Source organism: Ursus maritimus, unplaced genomic scaffold (assembly GCF_017311325.1).
Source record: "Ursus maritimus isolate PB19 unplaced genomic scaffold, ASM1731132v1 scaffold_2, whole genome shotgun sequence".
Taxonomy (NCBI): Eukaryota; Metazoa; Chordata; class Mammalia; order Carnivora; family Ursidae; genus Ursus; species Ursus maritimus.
Window position 1 is genome coordinate 37,408,268 of NW_024424452.1, and position 20,919 is coordinate 37,429,186.

Below are 20,919 nucleotides of genomic sequence, written 5' to 3' on the forward strand. Positions count from 1 at the left end.
CGGAGGGGGTCGGCTCCAGAGTGGAGGTGGGGATGTTTCTGACTCTATCCAGACTTGGAAGCCCTGGAAGGGGTCAGAGGGCACTGTGGAGATTTCCCCCACCCTCCCCATAATGCCAGATGCTGGCTGGGAGCACCTAGCTGGAGCTCCCTGGGTTTGCTTTGAGATATGTTTGCTTCCAGTGTTGTGAAATTCCTCTGGTTTGTTCATGGAAAGCTTGGGCTGGTGACATCTGCCAGGGAATCTGACTTTCTTCTTCCTAGAAGTGACACAGAAACGGCATTGTTGATGAGTAGGTTTCTTCAGTTGTGTTGTTTTTCTTTTTTTTTTTTCTTTTCTTTTTTTTTTAGGTAGACATTTATGTTAGGAGAGCCAAGGCAATGCTGTAATTCCATAAGCTCTCCATGAGGACCTACTTCCTGCTCTTTTTACATTTGGAGACACCATTAGTCTGTCATAGGGTGGACAGAGATGGACAGGGGAGAACTGGGGTGCAGGAATCGTCGGGAAAACCTTGGGCCTGTGGCTTAGTGAGTGCCTCCCAGCTCTGCCGGAGGCTGCCATGCAGGCCAGTCTTGCGTGGCATGAGGTCACTCTTGAAGGCCCAGGTTTCCCAGTGCACCTGTAGTCGCCTTCCAGGAAGGCAGGGGAAGTGAGCACACACCTGTGTGGCTGCTGTTGCCAGCATCTGGCCTCGCTCCTTGTGGGTCCCACGCTCTTCAGCTGCTCTGTGGCAAGGGGCTGTTCACACAAGCTGTCAGCAGGCTCCCCCTGGGGCGTGCTTTGGCACTGGGTGCCTCTGGCCGATTCTGGCCTGCCTCTTGGGCCTGCCCTGAATTACTGGGCAGCAGGAGGGTGTCCTGGGAACTTTGGGAGGTGACGATCCTCTCGATTCATCTTGCTTCCCTCCCACTCTTGCACTTGCAGCTCCACCCTAGCCCTCCCTGTTCCCTGGCTGAGTCCTGCACCGTCCTCTGAATGTCCCATGCCCACTCGGGAATCCCACAGCTACCCCCAGGAGCTGCCTCTGCTCTGTCCTCCCTTGTGGAACTAAGTCTTTGTAAAAACCATGAGGAAAGCATGCCAAGAAGCTGTGCGGAACAGGCCTGCACCTTGACTCAGGGCTTCCCTGTGCCTGCCGTGCGTCAGGCGTTATAAAGAGCAGACGCAGAGCAGCCCTGCAGCTGCCGGTCAGGCAGGCAGCCAGATCAAGCTAGATTGCCCAGCAGGTGCTCAGGGTGGAGGCCAGGCTAGCTCCCAGTCCAGACCGACATCATCACCCCCCTTCTTCCCTGGTCTCACCTTTCCCATGGTCCATTTTCTTCTGACAGATGAGTCCGGTCTTGTTCTCCACCTTGCCCCGATGCCCGTTTCTGTCAAAGAGGCTTGATGGGGCTTCTGTGCAGAGTGGGGTGTGTCTGAGCCGCGCGGCCTCCCTTCCATTTCATAGCAAGACGTGGGAGGGGAGGCCCATGGAAGGTCAGGAGGCAGGACCTGCTGACCACCCTTGCTTTTCTGGTGTCAGGGCCCCTCCCCACCAGCCTGGTCCACCTGGGCTTCTCTGGGGCCTGTACTTTCTAGGTGGGGCCCTCACTTTCGCCAGGGGTCACTGCTGGCAGCATCTGTCCCCTCTTCCACTCACTCCCAGGAAGTGCCCACTGCATACTGGGAGTGGGGAGCCACAAAGCCCCAGGCAGGAACACACACACACCCCTGCGGGGGTCCAAGCATCCCCTCTCCCTCTCCCTCTCTTCAGGGACTGGCCCAGCCATCCTGGGGCCCACCCAAGGGCCCACCCAAGTGCCCTTTCCCCCTTGGACATCGACTGCCTCGCCAACCCAGGGGCTACCCAGGATGGTCCATTCTCATGTGTCTAGGCCTGGCCTGTACCTCTGTCCTCAGATCCATGACCCTCTCCCATCAGGGCAATCACTAGGGTGGGTCGGTCTCGGGCCTTGCTGGTTGAATCCCTGTTGGGTTCCTCCGTATCCCTGGTTGGGCCACCATGCCCTGGTCCTTGTCTAGTGACTTGGTTTCGCCATTCGTCTCGCCCTCTGCTGGGGGCAGGGACGCTGGCCACACCAAGCTGCACTGTCGTCCTGTTGTGTACTCATCACTGGTCCTGACGCCTGACCCCAATCCTGGTCTTACAGCCTGTCTAGGAGGGGCCCTTGGGATTTCGCCATTCCCGCCCCCAGCTCTAAACCTGCTCACCCTCATTGTCAGACAAACCCAGCCTTGAACCCGTGTTCCATGGCCACATCCCTTTCCTCAACCTCTTCCTGTAGTTCCCATCCCTTTCGGAGCCAACCCAGTGTCCCCCCTCTCCTGCCTTAGCCCAGGTGTGCCCAGCGTTGGCTGCCCCATCAGACTGATTGGAGAGGCAGAACCCCCCAGTCCCCTCCCACGCAGCGCGGCAGTCCATCCTGAGAACCGCACCCTGCCTCTGTCCACAGCGGGGGTGCCGGCAGGAAGACACCCCCCAAGGTGGACCCGAGCAGATCTCTGAGCGGAGGGTGCTGGGGGAGACAGTGGCGACAGCGGCATCTCGGCTCGGCTTTCCTCTGGGGAAGGACGTTGCTCTCTGCTGAGTCCACTGGATTTGGGTGCTTTTTGGCAGCAGGTTCCCTCGCGGGCTGCTTGTCTGGCCGCCTCACGGGAGGATGCTGCCTCTGTTGCCTCAGTGTAACTAGGGCCCTGAATCCCGGCAGTTGGTTCCATGGCAGACCTTGCCATCTGTGGCCAGCCAGCAGCGTTCTGCCTGGCTCGCAGCACTGCCTGCAGGCGCTGGTCCTCTGGCAAGAGGCAGGAGGAACTGGGGGCAGGGCTGGGAAGCCACCCTTGTGAGTGGTGGGGGGCAGGCCTGGGTGTGGGCTTGTCCTAGAAAGGCAGGTGCTGTGGGAAGAGGCCAGTGTGAGGCCCAGGGGTCTGGGAAGGCAACCAGGGGGAGGGGGAGCCATGGGAGCTTAGCTGCAGTGCAGCACCCCGCTGAACTCCACATGGGGCAGGGGCAGGGGCAGGGGCAGGTAGCCACATTCGCCAGACGTGATGACAAGGGGAAAAAAGGCCTGCTGGGGCATTGCTAACCCTCCTCCATCCACCAGAGTGGGTGCGGCTGGACCCTGATGCCTCCTGTGGGGGACTTGGGGTCAGCTTGCTCTTCCCACAGTGTGTCACACAAGTGGAGACTGAGCTCCCCAGCTTCTCCCCCAGGCCCCTGGGGAACCAGTCTTCACTGTCGTGCTGCTGGAGGCAGGGTGACCACCCGTTGTCCCCAGCTAGTCCTCTGTTTTCCCAAGTGCACGGCCATTGTGATCCCAGACATCCTCCCTGCTGAGCCTAGCTGAGCCTAAACAGAGCAGGGATGACCTTGACATGACCCTTCCCAACATGAGGACTCTGAGCTGAGGTGAGCAACCAGGCCCAGAAAGGGGGGGGGGGACAGGACGTGACACAGGACATGGATGACAGTAGTGGAGAGGAGGAGACCAAAGGTGTGGTCTTGGTCCAAGCATGGGGGGTGGGGACCAGAGAGGAGGGAGCCCTGGAGGGAGCAGTGCCCTTGTTGGCGCAGAGGGGAGACCTGAGCCTGCGAGAGGGTCCTGGGGGCGCTGGGACAGGGGTCTGCGGAGGGGCAGCCCTGCAGGCTGTACCTGAGCATGCCCGAGACCCCCTGGGAAACAGCCAGGCTGCACAGGTGTCTGCACCCAGGCCCTGCCCAGCACACCCCAGCTCGGCCCTTTGGCACCCCTGGCAGCTGGTTAACAGGCAGGAGGCGACCAGGGGCTGTGGTCGAGGCCTGCGGGAGAATCCCTCCCCTGTGGCCTCACGGGTTTATAGAGGGTGGCTAGGCCTTGACGCGTGGTCACCTGGCTTGGCCTGGTGGCGTTTCCATAGCTGCTGCTTGGACGGCATCTCTCCCTTCTCTGCCCTGTGCTCAACACTCATGTCATTAAGGCCTGGTTTGCCTGGCCGTGTGGTCCCTGTTTCTGCCCCCAGGGGTCACTGCTGACCTCTGTTCCTCTGGGGTGACCTCCGTTCCTCACACGGGGTTTGGTGTGGCTCTGGATGAGTGGGGAGCCTGCTGCCCCCTGGTGGCAAGTCTGGGCGTTGTGTCTCCTTGTGGAACACGCCACGCCTGCGGGCTGCAGGTGAGGAGAGGGGCCTAGGCAGCCCAGGACGGCAGAGACGGCTGCCTGTGGGGCCGGCATCGGCCTTCCCACCAGGGGCTGAGTGCCTCCCTCTTCTCAGCCTGACAGTGTCCTCCACTGGGTGTCCATGGTCCTGCTCACCAGCCCCCTCACTTGGTTCCAGGTGGTCTTCGGGAAGAAGCTTCCTGCCTTTGCCACAATTCCCCTTCAGCAGCTGCAGCACGAGAAGAAATATGACATCTACTTTGCCGATGGAAAAGTTTTTGCCTTGTACAGGTGAGAGGGATCCTCAGCCTGGGACTCCGAGGGCCTGTGGCCAGCCCTGCCCTGGGGATGGGCACGTCCCCGTGCCCTCCTGTGCTTTTCCTAGCCCTGGGGCACAGATGTCAGGACCCGAGCTCCATGTCCTGTAACAGGGATGCTCCTAGCACCCCCCTGCGGTGGCGCTGGAGGCAGGGGCAGGGGGTGAACTCAGGGAAAGCACTCTGGTGTAGCGCACAGTGCCTGCTTTCTGGGGCTCTGTGAGGCATACTCGAGCTCCTGGGAGTTGAGCTCTTAGCCCGTGGCAGGAAAACACCATAAAGGGATGCAGTTGTCTCGGGAGGGATCCTCTTCCAGGAGAGGGGCTGGCCCCGCGGCACGGGCGCAGTGTTGGTGCCCTGCTGACACGGAACACAGCCATCCCGGTGGGAGCAGCCCCGACTCCGTGGGCGGAGCAATGGCGGGCGCCGGTGGGAGTGCCGGTCCGCCTGGCTCCTGCTCCCCCAGCGCGTGCGGGGGCTCGCTCCGCTCCGGACGGCGACGCTGAGTGCCTGCGGGGTCGGGGGGCGGCCCTCGGTGTCTCTCCAGGCAGCTGCTTCAGCATGAGTGCCCGCAGTGCCCTGAACTGCCGCCCTTCGGCCTCTTCGGGGACCTGGAGCAGCACATGCGGAAGCAACACGAGCTCTTCTGCTGCAAGTTGTGCCTCAAACACCTCAAGGTGCGCACGGGCCGCGGTGGCCGCCTGGGGCCCGGGAGCGCCGGCTACAGATGGGTGGGGGCTGGGCCCCTGGGCCCCCGCATCCCCCCAGCTCTCCTGCCCTACCCAGCCCAGACACGGAGGGGCTCCTGCTGGGGGGGGGGGGGACGACACTGAGGCAGCTCGTCTGTCGCGGGGCCATGGGAAGGGGCCCGCCCGTGCCCAGCACCCTGTTCCCTATAGATCTTCACCTACGAGCGCAAATGGTACTCGCGCAAGGACCTGGCACGGCACCGCATGCAGGGGGACCCCGACGACACGTCACACCGCGGGCATCCGCTCTGCAAGTTCTGTGACGAGCGCTACCTGGACAACGATGAGCTGCTCAAACACCTGCGCCGTGACCACTACTTCTGCCACTTCTGTGACTCGGACGGGGCCCAGGACTACTACAGGTGGGCGCGTCCCGGGCGCCGGCGCGGGGGTGGGGGGGGCCGCGGGCTCCTGCTGACACCTCGGCCCCGCCAGCGACTACGCCTACCTGCGCGAGCACTTCCGGGAGAAGCACTTCCTGTGTGAGGAGGGCCGCTGCAGCACGGAGCAGTTCACCCACGCCTTCCGCACCGAGATTGACCTCAAGGCCCACAGGACAGCCTGCCACAGCCGGAGCCGTGCCGAGGCCCGCCAGAACCGCCAGATTGACCTGCAGTTCAGCTATGCACCCCGGCACTCGCGCCGGAACGAGGGTGAGTGAGCGGGGCTCCCTCGGGCTGCAGCCTGGCACACGGAGGTCCCGGTCTGAGCCCTCGTGTGTGTGTGGGACAGGGGACACACCTGTCTGAGCATGCGGCCACCACGGGGAGCTCCTGGTATCTCCTATCTGCTGTGCGGGGCACGGGGGCTTCGGGTTGGGAGCACTGTGGAGTGCCTGCTGTGTGGGGGTCATGCCCTGGGGCTGTGGCAGGCCCTTCTCCCTGCCCACTTCTTGCTCTGAGCTGGTAGCCAGGCAGTGGAGGCTTGGGGCTGGTGCAGACTCCAGAGGTGTCTGAGCCGATCCTCGGGACTCCTGTGTTGGGGCGTGGGGAAGTCTCTGCTGGGGAAGCTGGAGCATCGGCCTCAGTCTGGCCCAGGCCAGTGACAGGCTGTGTGCCGGCCGCAGGGGTCGTTGGGGGCGAGGACTACGAGGAGGTGGACAGGTACAATCGCCAGGGCCGTACCGGCCGGGCCAGTGGTCGTGGAGCCCAGCAGAGCCGTCGAGGAAGCTGGAGGTACAAGAGGTGGGAGGATTTGCGTGCCACTGACATTCTCCTGACACCACCCCAGAGGCGGTGGCAGCGGCCGGCAGCTGGGTTGGGACCGCACACAGGGATCAGGGGACTTTGGCCTACTGGTATCTGGTGTCCTTGGCTTGGCAGCAGGGCCTGCTTAGTGTCCTGAGTGAGCAGACATTCCCTCCTCTTTTCTCTAGTTCCAGCCAGAGACACCAGGCCCCTGCAGGGGGGATGGGCCAGAGGGGCCTATCGCTGGGGGGGTCCAGTGCAGGCGTGCCATGAAACGCTGACGCTGCGGGCACATGCTCAGGCCAGGCACTGTCCCCAGCGTCTGGCAGGATGGCGGCATCTTGGATCCCAGAGCACTGGGCCCACATGCTGTCTGGGGAGCCCCAGCCTGAGACCACTGGGCTCAGGAGTCCTGCTGTGTCCGCAGCGCCCTCTCCTGGCCAGCAAGGGTGGGCTAGCACGGGCTCCACTGGCCCCAGGACAGCTCCTGGTGGCCAGGCTCTGGGTGGGTAGGGGAGGCCCTCCCCAGCTCCTCGCCCTGCCACAGTGCTGTGGTCCTAGGCTTTGCCTAGCCTGAAGGCCTCCCCCTCCCAGGGAAGAAGAGGACCGGGAAGTGGCAGCTGCCATCCGGGCCTCAGTGGCCGTGCAGCAGCAGCAGCAGCAGCAGCAGCAGGAGACACGTAGGAGCGAGGACCGGGAGGAGGACGGCAGGGCCAAGAAGGAGGAGGCAGGGCTGCGGGGGCTCGAGGAGCCCCGAGGCCCCCGGCGCCCACCCCGGACTCAGGGAGAAGGTGCAGGTGAGCTGACTGTGCCTGCGGGCACCTGGGAGGTGAGAGGTAGGCTCCTGGCCAGCACGGTGGCTGAGAGTGACAGGGTGGAGCCCTGAGCTCACCCTGGAGGGTCTGCTCCCACCTCCCGGACGTTGCTCAGCCCTCTTGTGGGGTCCTTTCGTGTCCCGTAGGCCTCAAGGAAGCCTCGCCAAACGGTCCTGTAAGCCAAGAGGGCCTCCCAGCCCCTGGCCCAGCCACAGGGGCCACGCTGCCAAGGTATACTGGTGCAGAACTGGGGTGAGGGTGGGGGGCTGCTCCGGAGGGGGGTGCGGGGCAGGCTAGGGCCCACAGGCCACTGACGCCGCTCCCCTCCCTGGGCTCAGCACCCTCCCACCTCCCACTTCGAAGCTCAAGGATGAAGACTTCCCCAGCCTCTGCGCCTCCACGTCCTCCTCCTCCTCCTCGTGCTCTGCTGCCACGGCCCTGGGCCCCGTGGGGCTGGCACTGGCGTACCCTGTCCCTGCCAGGGGCAGGAGCACCTTCCAGGAGGACGATTTCCCCGCCCTGGTGTCCTCTGCCTGCAAGCCCAGCACCGCCCCCACCAGCCTCATTTCTGCGTGGAACAGTAGCAGCAGCAAGAAGGTGGCGCACCCCAGCACGGGGGCCCAGGCCGCTGGCGGGAGCAGCCAGCCCCCCAGGAAGGCTGGGAAGGGGGGCAAGGGCAGCAAGAAGGGCGGGCTGCCCCCCTCAGAGGAGGAGGAGGAGGACGGCCGTGCTGGCCTCACTGCCCAGGAGCTGCGAAGTGTGCCCACCACGGTAGCGGTCTCCTCCCTGCTGGCGCTGGCCTCCACCCAGACCGTCACCAAGGTCGGCAAGAAGAAGAAGGTGGGCTTGGAGAAGCCAGGTGCTGCCTCACCCCCACCACTCCCCCCGGACAAAGATGGGCCCCCTGGGGCTGAGGAGGCCCCCACCACGACCGCCGGCAGAGCCGAGGGACCCATCGCCCTCATCGTCAACGGACACACAGAGGGGCCGGCCCCAGCTCGGAGCACACCCAAAGAACCTCCTGGGCTCCCGCGGCCCCTGGGGCCCCTCCCCTGTCCCACACCCCAGGAAGACTTCCCAGCACTCGGAGTCCCCTGCCCTCCCAGGATGCCCCCTCCCCCAGGTATGTGTGTTTGGCTCCAGCCTGCTTCTGGGTATCCGGGAGGGGGCCAGGGGGCAGGAGGAGGGAAGCCTAGTGGCACCACTAACTGTGAGCAGGCCACTTACATTCCCTGTCCCTTGCCTCCCTGTAAAATGGGGCAATCCTACCACCCTTGGAGATGGGGGAGTGAGTCACCCCAGGCCAGGATTGCCACGAGAGAGCTTAGCGTGTGTGTTGACTTTTGGCACCTTGGGGCCTGGGCCTGCTGTACAGCGGAGGTGTGGCTTGTGGACAGAGCCTGAGCTCGGTGGGCTGGGCGGCAGGGGGAGCCACGGCAGCACGTGGAAAGCACGGGTCACGTGCAGGGTCTTGCTGTGCCACCCCCTGCAGGCTTCAACGCTGTGGTGCTCCTGAAGGGCACCCCACCCCCCCCTCCACCCGGCCTGGTGCCCCCCGTCAGCAAGCCACCCCCCGGCTTCTCGGGCCTCCTGCCCAGCCCCCACCCGGCCTGTGTCCCCAGCACTGCCACCACCACGAAAGCGTAAGTGTGGCTGTGCCGCCTAGCCTGGTGCCCCTAGAGGCCGGGGAGCGCCCTCACCTGGGGCCACCCCAAAGGCTTAAGCTGCCACCTGCTGCCCATCTCCCGACCCTCAGGCCCAGACTGACACCTACGCCACAGGCCTACCTGGTGCCTGAGAACTTCCGGGAGAGGAACCTGCAGCTCATACAGTCCATCAAGGACTTCCTGCAGAGTGACGAGGCCCGCTTCGGCAAGTTCAAGAGCCACTCGGGGGAGTTCAGACAGGTCAGCCAGGCAGGGGTGGGGGGGCCAGCGTGGCCACTGTGGGGGCTCAGGCCTGGGCTGGGCATGACTGGGTTTGCCTCTGGATGGCAGGGCGTGATCTCCGCAGCCCAGTATTACAAGAGCTGCCGCGACCTGCTCGGGGAGAACTTCCAGAAGATTTTCAATGAGCTGCTGGTGCTCCTGCCTGACACGGCCAAGCAGCAGGAGCTGCTGTCCGCACACACGCACTTCCGGGGCCGGGAGAGGCCACCTGGCACCAAGGCCAAGAAGAACAAGAAGAGCGCATGGCAGGCGAGCACCCGGCCGGCGGGCCTGGACTGCTGCGTGTGCCCCACCTGCCAGCAGGTGCTCGCGCACGGTGACGTCAGCAGCCACCAGGCACTGCATGCTGCCCAGGACAACGACTTCCCCTCCCTGCAAGCCATCGCCAGGATCCTCACGTAGCTCCCGCTGGCATGGGCAGGAGCTGCCACACCCGTGAGCCTCCTTCCTCCTTCCTCCTTCCAGGCTGCCATGCAGCCGGTAAGGCCCTGGTGAGGCCACCTGCTCAGGCCCCTCCACCGGCCAGCCCAGCCGGGGTCGCCAGGAAGGCCCACCCTGCCCTGTCAGCACACCATCACGTAGGAGTCCCTCCAGTTTTCTCCTGGGAAGCGGGTGAAGATTTCTGCCTCAGTGGTGGGCTGGTCTTGGTTTGTGTTTTCATGCTTTTGGAAGGTGCGAGGGGAGGGAAGGGCCGGGGCGCGGGAACCTGTCCGTGCTGTCGGAGCTAGTGGCAACAGCGGCCCCCTCCAGGCCCCCTGAGCCCGAGGGCTGCAGTACCACGGCCCCCGAGCCAGAAGCTGTGGGGCCGCCAGTGCCGGAGTCAGATGTTGAGCGTGTTGTGTAAACAGTTGGCTGTTTCGTGATTTAAGAATGTTCAGGATTAAAAGCAGACACGAAATTGTGCTACTTGAAGTTGAATCTTTGTATGAGACAAGCTGAATCTGGGATCTCAAATTGCCTCTGACCTTTTATAAGACTGTGTATCTTCAAATAAATTTATTTTGCAATAATGCACAAAGCTGGTGTTCTGAGCTTCTTTGCCCTCCCAAGTCACCCTGCAGTGAGGGGGACTCAGAGCCACCCGAGGCTCCAGCTCCGGTGGTCAGCTGGGGCCAGCTGGGGTGGGGGGCGACCTGTGCACACAGCTGGGCAGCTGGGCTTCAGCTCTCAGGAAGCGGCAGCCGGTCTGGGCCCGGGGCCTGATCCTGGACGTCTGGCACTGCCCAGGCCTTCCAGGAATAGACACAGCCATGTTTGACCTATGTTTGTGTCCCCAGTAAAACTGTCCTTCCAGAACGTGGGAGTCCTACAGACTCCAGGTTTGCACCCACAGACTAGTAAAGAGCTACTAAGGGTAAACAGCACTTCAGAAGCAGTGGAGGGCGCATCTGAAATTCTGCAAGAAATACAGAAATACCTTCAAAGTTCTAAGGAACAGGCCTTCACATTTATATTCCTAGTAAAACTATCCTTGAAGAATGTGGGAGTAACAGAAGAAGTTCACATCCACAGACCGATGAACTGCTGAAGACGCGCGGCGACAAGAAATAGTTCCTCGTCCCGCTGTTAAAAAGGCAAAGAGGTGGGCGTCTCCCCAGCATTTCCGAGAGTCAGCTCTGAGCAGCCCAGGGGCAGCCCAGCGGGATGTGTGGTGGGAGCCTTGGACCCCCAGAATGTGGACGTCAGCCTGGCCTCCATCTGCTGCCCCTTCCTGGGTTCTGGGCCCTGAGGGGGCACATCCCAGCCTCAGGCACCCACAAGGGGCAGGGGTAGAAGTGACTTTGAGCGTCTGCGCCAGGTAAACTCACAGTTTTTTATTGTAAAGAAGTTGCAGGTGAAACATGGGACACTGAAGATACACAATCACGGAGTGTTCTTTCAGAAGAGGGAGAGGAATATCCATATATACAAAAATTGTAAACATGTTCACTTAAATACCCACACAGGACTGGTCTATGCTACAATGTACAGGGCAGTCACCAACTGCAACTCCAGAGCGAGGTGCCTGTCTGTAAGAAGGGAGCACGGCAAACACGCTTGGTAGTGACATCATGTGAAAAGCCGGCTTTGAGCGATGCATGAGTAGAGCTACGCAGAGGGACCCCAGCTGCGGGCTGTGCCTTAAAACGGGGTGCAGGGCAGGTTGCTGAGGAGCTGGTCCAGGAAGCTGAGGGTAAAGGGCTTTGCACAGATGGGCTGTGTCCAGGGCACGGTGGGCACACGGAGCCTCTAGGCCTCCCTCCTTGCGAGGGGCCTGTCTTGCCAGGCACCCAGGTGCCCCAAGCCTCCCTCGGGCGAAGTCTTACTGAAGGGGTGGGAGAGGGCAGGTGCCCAGGCCTCCAGCCATGTTGTGCCTTCCTAGCCGAAAGTGCCCACATCCGGGCAGTCTCCTGGGCCGAGGCAGATAGGGGCAGGAGCAGGGGCCACAGACAGTGGGGCTGTTTGCGGGGAACTATGAGGTGAAGCCCGAAGGCTTGACCACAATCACAACATCAACAGGACCAGGCTGCTCCAGCGAGCCCATGAGAGCAAATGGATGGAGTCTCCAGACGGAGTGCCACAGCCCCACAGGGTGAACCACCCCAACGGGAGCAGGGACTGTCACTACCCCTAGGGACATGGGATGGGAGCAGTGCCCACGCTCCCGGGGACAGCCCCTGCACCTAGCTACGAGGGCAGCTAGACCCCCTGACCCCACAGTGGACAGGCGAGCCACAGGCTAGCTGGCTCATGAGGGGAACGGCCCCCTCACAGGCTGATCCACCTGAGGCTGGAGGATACATGTCCAGGGCTGCACTGTCCCCTCCTCAGGACCTCGGGCCTGGGGTCAGCGCCTAAGGGGACAGGGGAACTTGGGGTGGGGGGGCAGCCTAGGCACCCTCTCTTGGCCCCAGATGGCCCACAGTGGCCACCCTCTCTGTCCCTGGTGCTAGGCCAGGAGGACCTGAGGGGAGGTCCCAGGAAACCCTGGACCCTGGCTTGGGGGCAGCCTTTGAGCCCCGGTGGGGGCCTGCCGGCCACTAGTAGGCAGGCACCTGGTACCCTTTGGGGCTGGTGTCCAGGGTCTCGGTGAAGGGAGGGCTCTGGTAGGTCTCGGTGCCCTCCACGCCGCTGCCCACCGGGTAGCCGGGGTAGGCCTGACCCGCCCCGGCGCCCAGCTGTTCGGTGGCAAAGAGCGACATGTCCGTGCCCAGGCGGAACCGCTGCAGGGCCTTCACAGTGAGCGCCACCTGAGGGGGAGCCCGGGGTCAGCCAGCACCGACCCCACCCCACCCCGGCCCCGGCCCGGCCCCCGCCGGCCGCACTCACCCAGCTGAGGATGGAGAAGAAGCTGAAGGCGATGGCGGCCCGCGCCGCGTCTCCCGCCTGCAGCGTGCCGGGCCCGGGCGCCGTGCGCTGCCACTGGTTGGTGAGGAAGCAGAAGCCCACGAACCACAGGAAGGACCAGAGACCTGCGGGCCGGCGGGAGGGTCAGGGGAGGCCGGCGCGGAGGCCCCGCCCCCCACCAGGCCGCGCCTCCGCACGTGCGGGCAAGCTCCGCCCCGAGAAGCCCAGAGGCCCCGCCCCCGGCCCCCGGCCCGCCCACCTGAGAAGCCCAGGTCCAGCAGCACCGCGCGGCGGCGGTCGCGGACGCTGCTGATCTGCTGGAAGCGCAAGTCGAGCAGCAGGAAGGCGGCGCAGGCAAGGAAAGCCCCGAGGCCGAGCGCGACGCCGAAGCGGCAGGCGCCCGCGTTCCCGTTGAAGACGCAGCGCAGCTCGGGCCCGCTGTCGGTGTTCACGTAGCCCTCGTTGACGATGGGCCCGAAGACGGCGATGGAGAACACCTGCGGGGGGCGGGGGCGCTCAGGGCCCTGCGGTGGTTTCCTACCCCGCTGTCTCTGTCACGCGCCGGCACTGCTGACGCCCTCTGGCCTATCCCCACGTTCCCCGGCAGCACAGGGCCCAACCCTCCCTTAATACCTCCCTCAGGTATTTAGAAATTATGGACAGCATTACTATTTAGTGAGCATCTACTATGCCCAAGCACTATGCTTAAACCGCTACTTTACATGCATTCCTCCTAGAATCCTCTCCCCAAACCACAAAGGGGCCATTGTTAACCCCTTTGTAGATGGGGAAATTGGGACTTCAATTAGTGAAGTCATTTGGCTGATAAAAGACGGGATTGAAGGGCCCCTGGGTGGCTCAGTCGTTAAGCGTCTGCCTTACAGACGCTTACGGCTCAGGACGTGATCCCAAAGTCCTGGGATCGAGCCCTGCATCCGGCTCCCTGCTCTGCTGGGAGCCTGCTTCTGCCTCTCCCACTCCCCCTGCTTGTGTTCCCTTTCTCGCTGGCTCTCTCTCTCTCCCCCCGTCAAATAAATATACAAAATCTTAAAAAAAAAAAAAAAAGTCGGGGCTGACATTCAAACTGGGTCAGTGGCACTGTGTGGGGCCCACAGGGTCTCTGCAAGGCCCCCTCCAGACTGTAGGAACAGGAGACTTCACCTGGACCAGTGATTCCTAGGCTCCAGCGGGTGGCGCTGTGGGAGGCAGGTGTGGAGAAGAGGGGGGCCAGAGCACAGGGAGAGCAGCGCAGGCCACAGTAACAGTGGCACAGCTGTCACCCAAGCCCTGCATGCATGGAACCCACCCTTAGCATCTGGGAGATGTGTGGCCCTGCTTCCTAACATGCCAAATATAGGAACAGGTGCAGTTCATGGAGTGTTGGGATCAGAGAAAATAATGCCCACCCAGCATCCTGCACTTGGTGGGCACCCAATGGATGACAGCCCCATGTGGCTGATTATTAGCATCATAAGTATTGCGGCTCAAAGGCAATACTACTGGGACACCCAGGTGGCTCAGTCGTGAGCGTCTGACTCTTGATTTCAGTTCAGGTAGTGATCTCATGGGTCATGGGATCGGCCCCGAGTAGGGCTCCATGCTCAGCGAGGAGTCTGCTCAAAATTTTCACTCTCCCTCTGTCCTCCCCCAACTCGTCTCTCTCTAACAAATAAACAAACAAATCCTTTTTTAAAAAGGTGATACTGTTGACCTCTGGGGTTTGGTCAACTTCAGCATCCCCTTACCACAAGGGCTGGAAGGCAGGCAGGCGGTAGACCATAGTCATTTTAATGTGTGTTTTTTTGTTTTTTTTTTTTTAAGTAGCCTCTATGCCCAAGGTGGGGCTTGAACTCACAACCCCGAGTCGCATGCTCTAAAGACTGAGCCAACCAGGCGCCTCTGGACCACAGTAATTTTAAACCAGATGCAGCTCTTTTAGCTCAGGGCAGCCCTGTGTTTCTAAAAAAAGACCTCCAGTTTCAACTTCATGTCTCCTCTCCCTCTCCAGCTCCTTGAGATGGAGTCAAGAGGGAAACTCAGGTGCAGGGCATGGACATGTCCCCCCAGAGTGGTCCACAAGTCGGACCAGAGCTGGTACCAGAACATAGGTTCCTACTTCCTAATCTGCGCAAAGTCACCCCACCCTGGGCATGGCTCTCCTTGAAGACCAGCCAGTAGGTGCAGCTGGTACCAGGTGCTGCCAGCTAAATAAAACCCAGAGATCGTCACCCCACCTTCTCATCTCTCCTGCCTGGAGAGGTGGGAAGGAGGAGCAGGCCACCTGGCCTAGGGATGCCCCAGTAGTCGAAGCTGTCCCAAATCTGCCCCTCCCACACCACCCCCAGGAAGCCCTCCCAGTGCAGAGCCCCTTCTTGCTGCCCCACCCAGAGGGATCCCAGTGCACCCCCCCACACACACACACACAATTGCAACTGGAGGGCCTGGAAAGGGCCAGCTCCCTTGGAAGGAACCTGGAGGATGTGTGTGCGGGAGAAGCAGGTGTAAGCGCGGCCTGATTAACCCTCGGCTCGCATAGCGCCCTCCTCGTGCTGAGGCTGAGCGCTCAAACCCAATCCCGTCCCCGCCCCTGTGTCCGCTTCCAGGTCGTGAGAACAGGAAAAACGGGACGAGGGCTGAGGAAGGGGGCTGAGTTAGACCTAAGGAGGAATCGGAGGATGGGGGCGGCGGTCGGTGACCTCTCAAGGTCCCCGGCGGTTGCCGTCGGCCCCTCCCCCTCCGGCAGGTGGGCGCGCCCAGCCCGGTGACGTCACCCCAACCTGCGGCCGGCGGGGGAGGGGCCGGCGGGGACGAGGATGGGGTTGAGGGGCGAGGGGCAACGGGGAGGGACGAGGGGTGCAAGGCGAGGCGGGACCCGGCACCAGGGCAGGGGCCGAGACCGGGGCCACTCACCCAGGACGCGAGCCGCAGTAGGGTCTGGGGCCGCCGCGCGAATCTCACGGGGTCCAGGGCGGCCCCCGCGCGGCCCGCGCCGAACGAGGCTCCCTCCATGGCCAGCCCAGGAGGGACGCGCGCCCCCGGCGCCTTCTGTCTGTCTGTCCGTCCGGTCGGCCCCGCCCGAGGCCGCCCGGGTATGCTGCCGAAGCTGCTGGTGCTGCCGCTGCTGCCGCCGCCTCCCGGGAGCGCGCGCCGGCCGCGGCGGGGGCGCGCGGGGCGGGGCCGAGCCCGTGCCCCCAGCCAACTGGTCCGCGTGCAGGGCTGAAGCCCGCCCCTCCCTTCGCCGTCCCGCCCACACTTCCCCCACCTTCACCTGCTAGACCCGGGTCTGAGATGGGAGAGCACCCCCCAGGCCCCCAAAGGGGCAGGGGCTGGGGGGCTAGGGGGCTGGGGACTGAGTCCACCACCGCCCCTCACGGGTGAAGTCAGGAGTCAGCCTTTGCTGCAGCCACGCGAAGGGACAGACAAACCTGACCCCGCGCCACCAAGCTGGGCCCTTTCGTGAGTAGAGGGGTAGCTGAGGCCCCAGGGCTCCAGTCTTCTCAGTGGCTGGAGCTCTGCCTTCCCGCCCTCAGGGAAGGGGAACCCGACTCCCTGAACCTGGTTCCACTTAGACCAGAGATCAGTTCCTGGGCCTTTTCCTATGACCCCCCCCCCCCCCCCCAGCTGCACCCTCGCTTCTCCTCAAGAGGGTTCTAGCCTCCCTGACAGGGAGGGAGAAGGCCTCTGTGCCCCAGGGGCACTTGCCCAGGAGGGCAGAGCCCACAGACCAGCATGAGTGGGAGTTGGAGCACCTCTGCCCCTTTCTTGTGCGTGGATGTTGTCATTCCGAGGGTGCTCGCCGAGACCGCCGAGACCGTCACACTCCTGGGTCTCCCCGGCTGACTTGTGGCTTGCATGTTCAGTTTGGGGCTGAGGTGTGGGAAGAAGCGTGAGAGATGGGCAGCATTTGGCCAAGCTGGGGGCCCCTGCTGGGTCTCTTCTGCAGATCCCCCAGCCCAAGTTAGACAGGGTCCCTCCCTCACGCTCCTTCCTGGCCAGCCTGGCAGCACCTGGATGACTGCTGTTTCTGTCTAGGGCACTGAAAGAAAAGTTCCCATTTGTTGAGCATGTGCGTGCCAGGCGCCTCGCCACGCTCCGTGGAAGGTAGCCGCTGTTCTCACGCTACGCACAGACAGCTGGTTGACTTCTCCCATCACATCAGGAAGTCAGGAGCTGGGACTCAAAGGGTCCCTTGCTGTGCTGGCCCTGTGGACAGGAGGGGACTCCTGGCTCGCCCCCTGTGGAACCCGCCCCAGGGCAGGTGCGCCCAGAAGTGCCACCCATGAGTCCTACTGCAAGTCCCCAACACTGTGCATCCAGTCCATCACCCGCATCTGTGACGACAGCCCCTGGTCTGTCGTGAACAGCAGCTACTTCCCCCTTTGGTTGCCCCCTTCAGTCCAAGGGCAATTCAGACACCCCCACCCTCCTGGAAATGCTTCCAGGTGTCACCTTCTCCTCACGCCCCTATCTCATCAGCCCTTTCTCATCGTCCTTTTGGGAGTCTCTCCTCTCGTCCACCCCGTGAGTTCCTGTAACCTCTGAACCTTGGGAGCCCTATGGTGTGATCCTGGGGCTTTTCTCCTCCCTCTCTGCCCAGTCCCTTGGTCTGTGTGCCAACAGCTTGAGCCAGAACCTCCCCTCGAACTACAGTCCCACTTGTCTTAGCCTGGGTTGGGGGTGAAACCTCCAGGAAGCCAGAGTTAGGGGAAAAGGGAAGTGAGGTAGGACAGGAGGGAGAGCACATCCAGGAGCTGTGTTCCTGAGCCAAGCACGGCTTCCCTGGAGAAGCTGGCTGGTTCTCTGACCAGCAGGTGGCTTGGGAGAAGCCGAAGTAAGCCACATATTGGGAACAGTTCCTCGAGGGAAGGAAAGAGGAACAATTTCTCTGTTGGCTGCTCCCTGCCTCCAATTTCTTTGCCTCGCTGTCCTCTCTGGGGAGGCCCTGCTGAAGCCAGAGCCCCCGGTGGCACCCGCTGGTTGAGGGTGTGGAGAAAGCCATGCTGAAGGGAGAGGCTAAGATGCCACGGGGAGAGAGATGACCGGTGCATGATGACCACAGGGATGGGCACACTGTTGGGGGCCATTCCAGCTGGGAGCCAAGCCTGGGAGCAGGTGTGGCCGAGCAGACCTGGCAAGGCCCAAAAGCTACATGCAGCTCACCCCTGGGCCTGCTCCACCTGCAGTGTTCTCCAGAGCACGGTGCTGAGTGCCACTTCGTGCTCCCAGCCGCTAGCGCCCGAGCCCCCGGTCAACGCTGGCTCCCTTCTCTCGGCTTATTGATCTGCTCTGCCCCGCCCTGGGCAAGCTCTGCGTTCAGCTGCCACAGGGGTGCCTGCCCTCCCTGCTCCCACCCATATGTGCCTCATCCTAGCTCAGCGGCCAGAGGAACCTTTCACAAGTCATCTTGCCATTCCTCAGCTCCAAATCTTCCAAGACCTTCCTGTCACGGGAGGTGAGTGTTAAAACAAAGTCCTTGCTGGGGTTGTGAAGACTTCATGCCATCCGACCTCCCATCCACCTCTGACCCTCCCTCAGCTCCAGCACTCAGCTTCCTTGCTGTTCCTGGGGCTTCCCGGCTGCTCCTGCCCTTGGACCCTGCCCTCCTCCTATGGAGCAGAACCTAGATGGAAGCAAGCAAGGACGGAAGGAGGGCAAGCCCTGTCCATCACCGCAAGTCCCAGCACAAAACACACCAAAGCCAGGCCCTCAGTCACTTCGCTACCATTTTATTTTGGTCTCGAGCTCTGACAACGCTGGCCCCACAAAGCCTCTTGACAGGCCTGGTACAGGTACGAGCTGGACAGGAGGTGGGAGGCAGTGCTGGTGGACCCTCAGAGAACCAGCCTACTAGTGCTTTCCTTGTAGGCACTGAGCCGGGGGAGAGCTCAGCCCCCGGGGCCTCGTTTCTGAATCACAAACAGCACACAGCCTCTGGAGCTGCAGACACTGCAGCTGTCCCTGGCTACAGGGTCGGGAGACAATGGCCTCGCCCTCAAGGAGGAGGACAGGAGCCCAGGCGGGCCTGTCACCTTCCTGCTCAGGCAAGTCAGGATGTGGGGTTAGCAGGCCACATCCTGAATGGAAGGCATGGCCCGGGCTGCTCCTGCCTCCTTCACCCGCAGCCCACGGGGCCTTGGCTGAGGAGCCGCCATTGGGGTGCTTGCAGCAGGCACCTCTGCTTTTCCTCCACACCTAAGAGGGAAAGGGCCCCCTGCACAGTGTCTGGGGACCATCCAACTGACACACGACAGGCTCTGGCTCTGATGCGCTTTAATGAGTGCCCCGTCCCCCTCTGGCCAGGCTGCCTGGAGGCCCTGGCTACTGTCCCACAGCTCTGCCGGCCACCATCTAGTCACAGGAGCCATCCTTCCAGCCATCACGCCAGCGCTCGTCCACCTGTGAGCAGTCGAAGTCCGGCTTGCCCAGCTTGCGGTTCACTTCATTGTGCAGGCGGCACAACCACTGGGTTAAGCATGCCCGAGTGCGTGTGTCTGGCTGGTTCCTGCATATCCTGTGTGGGGGAAGCAGGTGGAAGATGGGGACAGGCAGTGGTCCCACTGCACCTGCCCCACCGGCTCCTTGCCTGCTCCATCCAGGCAGGAGAGCTGGGGCGTTGCTGTCAGCTACTCCCAGGAGTGGCCTTGTGCTCTGAGACACAGGCATTCCCAGCACAGGGCTGACCCTGCACTGCCCAACAGTGGCACACTCCTAGCCTGCTCAAACCTTACCTGGGGACCTGGGCAAATCCTGACGAGAACTCAAAGCTCAACTTAAGGCACAAATCATGCAACTTTACAACCTCGTAACAATCAGGAAGCCTCACTCCAGCATCCCTGGCCCCAGGCAGCGTATGGAAGGGGTGGGGCCAGCACAAAGGCATAACTGAAAACCAAACCTGTTTCCAGCACCTGGGGCCCTGGGGCCTCAGCCTAACAAGAGAGCTGTTCTAACTGCCCAGGCTTCAAATGGCAAGGGCTGCCCTGGCCCCCACATTCAGCACAGAAACACTTATACGTGCCAAACAACAGGTCTTGGGCTCCCCAGTGAGGAAAAGGTGGCTCCTGGAAGCAAAAGCAGTGGGTTCTCAAGGCCTTAAAATCAGCAGTCCTGCTCCAGAAGTCAGGCAAAATGGACTCATTAACCTGCCCGAGCCTCCAGGAGTACTAAGTAGGGGACTTTGTAAGGGAAGCCCGGCGGGGTTAGGGCAGCAGCCCCAGGCAGCTTGGCCTCTGAGAGGAAAGGAGACGGCTTAGTTGATCCAATGCCCACTGTTGGTGGTCCCGGCTCTGGGCAACCCTCTGCCACCCACCTCTGCACCCGCTCCTCCAGACTCCCCTTTATGACATCAGCCAGGGGGGCCCCAGGCCCTGGCTCCAGGGGGGACTGCTCTGCCGCCTACGGATGAGGCACACTTACCTGTTCCTCATATCTTCAGCACACTCCTCACACGGATAAAACTTGGAAAATAAATGTATGAACTGGGCCATGTCTTGCTGCTGTTCTGGGGTGGGCAGATCGGGGTAGTAGGCGGCCAGGGTATGGAGGACAGCCCAGCTGTGGCGGCCCAGCTCCTCGCGATCCTGAGGGCAATCTTCCCTAAACTTGCTGTCCCGCTGCGGAAGGAGGCCGGCCAAGGGTCAGTTCGTCTCCCCGGACCGGAAGCCCGCAGGGCTCCCGTTTTCCCCCGCCCCAGCCAGAGGCCCACCGACTCGAGACACAAGCCCTGCAGCCGCCGTTCTGGCACACGAGGGGCTCAAACCCTAAAGCCGGGCCTCCCTTGGGGGCAAGGTTTAGGGACAGCCCACCCTTAAGGGGGACCTCTCGGCTTGGACCTCGGAAGGTCGGCGCGGACGCCTGGGAACAAGGCGTGGGGGCCGGGACCAGGGGAGGTGGCGGCCCCGGGCATCTGCACCTTCTGCTGCGTCCGCATCCACGTCTTGAAGTCCACACAGGCCCGGCAGGGCCGCCTCCGGGAGATGTCCTCGGCGACCTGAGGATCGGAGGTCGGCGCCGGGGCTGGCGTGGGGGCCGAGGCGGTGGCATCTCTCCGCCCCGCGCCCCGGCCGCGCGCGTCGGTCACTAGGTCGTCCATCACCTCTGAGCGCGCGCCGCCGGGCAGGAAGGAGAAGAGGCTCCCGCCGCAGAAGCGGCCCCGCTCCCCGGGCGCCGCCATATTGCCCGCGCAATGCCTGCCGGGCCAGCTCGGCCTCCAGATGGGCCTCCAAGTCGGTCTCCAGGCCAGCGCGCGCGCCGCCGCCAGGGCGCGGCCACAGGAGCCGGTCGCGCGCGCCGCGGGCGCGGGCGCGGGCGCGGAGGCCGCGCTCGAGCTGGGACTGGGGGCCCGGGGCCCGGCGGAGGGGTGGGGCTCTGGCCCGCGGCGCGCGCCCGAGAGGCCGCAGAGCCGGAGGCCCGGGTCCGGACCGGCGCGGGCGCGGGCGC

At 62.9% G+C, this 20,919-nt stretch overlaps 3 protein-coding genes across 3 annotated transcripts in view; 1 reads left to right on the forward strand and 2 right to left on the reverse strand.

Moving 5' to 3' along the window:
* The window catches only part of ZNF598 (zinc finger protein 598, E3 ubiquitin ligase), a gene marked incomplete at its 5' end in the record, with an annotated part of 11,058 nt that extends 887 nt beyond the window's left edge, over positions 1-10,171 (forward strand). Inside the window, 11 exons of the mRNA XM_040634452.1 lie at positions 4,315-4,427; positions 5,001-5,130; positions 5,353-5,564; positions 5,638-5,855; positions 6,269-6,386; positions 6,984-7,186; positions 7,351-7,435; positions 7,543-8,327; positions 8,697-8,847; positions 8,961-9,111; positions 9,202-10,171. Coding sequence (XP_040490386.1) covers positions 4,315-4,427; positions 5,001-5,130; positions 5,353-5,564; positions 5,638-5,855; positions 6,269-6,386; positions 6,984-7,186; positions 7,351-7,435; positions 7,543-8,327; positions 8,697-8,847; positions 8,961-9,111; positions 9,202-9,555 — 2,520 coding nt within the window. The remainder of the gene's footprint in view (positions 1-4,314; positions 4,428-5,000; positions 5,131-5,352; positions 5,565-5,637; positions 5,856-6,268; positions 6,387-6,983; positions 7,187-7,350; positions 7,436-7,542; positions 8,328-8,696; positions 8,848-8,960; positions 9,112-9,201) is intronic.
* Positions 10,172-10,947: 776 nt separating this feature from the next.
* On the reverse strand, positions 10,948-15,623 carry SYNGR3 (synaptogyrin 3). Its single transcript, XM_040635534.1, has 4 exons — positions 15,391-15,623; positions 12,740-12,977; positions 12,463-12,605; positions 10,948-12,383 (listed from the first exon to the last, which is right to left on the reverse strand). Exons 1-4 carry the CDS (start codon positions 15,487-15,489, stop codon positions 12,174-12,176), a joined length of 690 nt encoding a protein of 229 aa, XP_040491468.1. The 5' UTR covers positions 15,490-15,623; the 3' UTR covers positions 10,948-12,173.
* Positions 15,624-18,190: 2,567 nt separating this feature from the next.
* Positions 18,191-20,747, reverse strand: GFER (growth factor, augmenter of liver regeneration). Its single transcript, XM_040635535.1, has 3 exons — positions 20,393-20,747; positions 19,897-20,093; positions 18,191-18,991 (listed from the first exon to the last, which is right to left on the reverse strand). The coding sequence occupies exons 1-3, from the start codon at positions 20,651-20,653 to the stop codon at positions 18,829-18,831; spliced, it is 621 nt and encodes a 206-aa protein (XP_040491469.1). The 5' UTR covers positions 20,654-20,747; the 3' UTR covers positions 18,191-18,828.
* Positions 20,748-20,919: the final 172 nt, after the last annotated feature.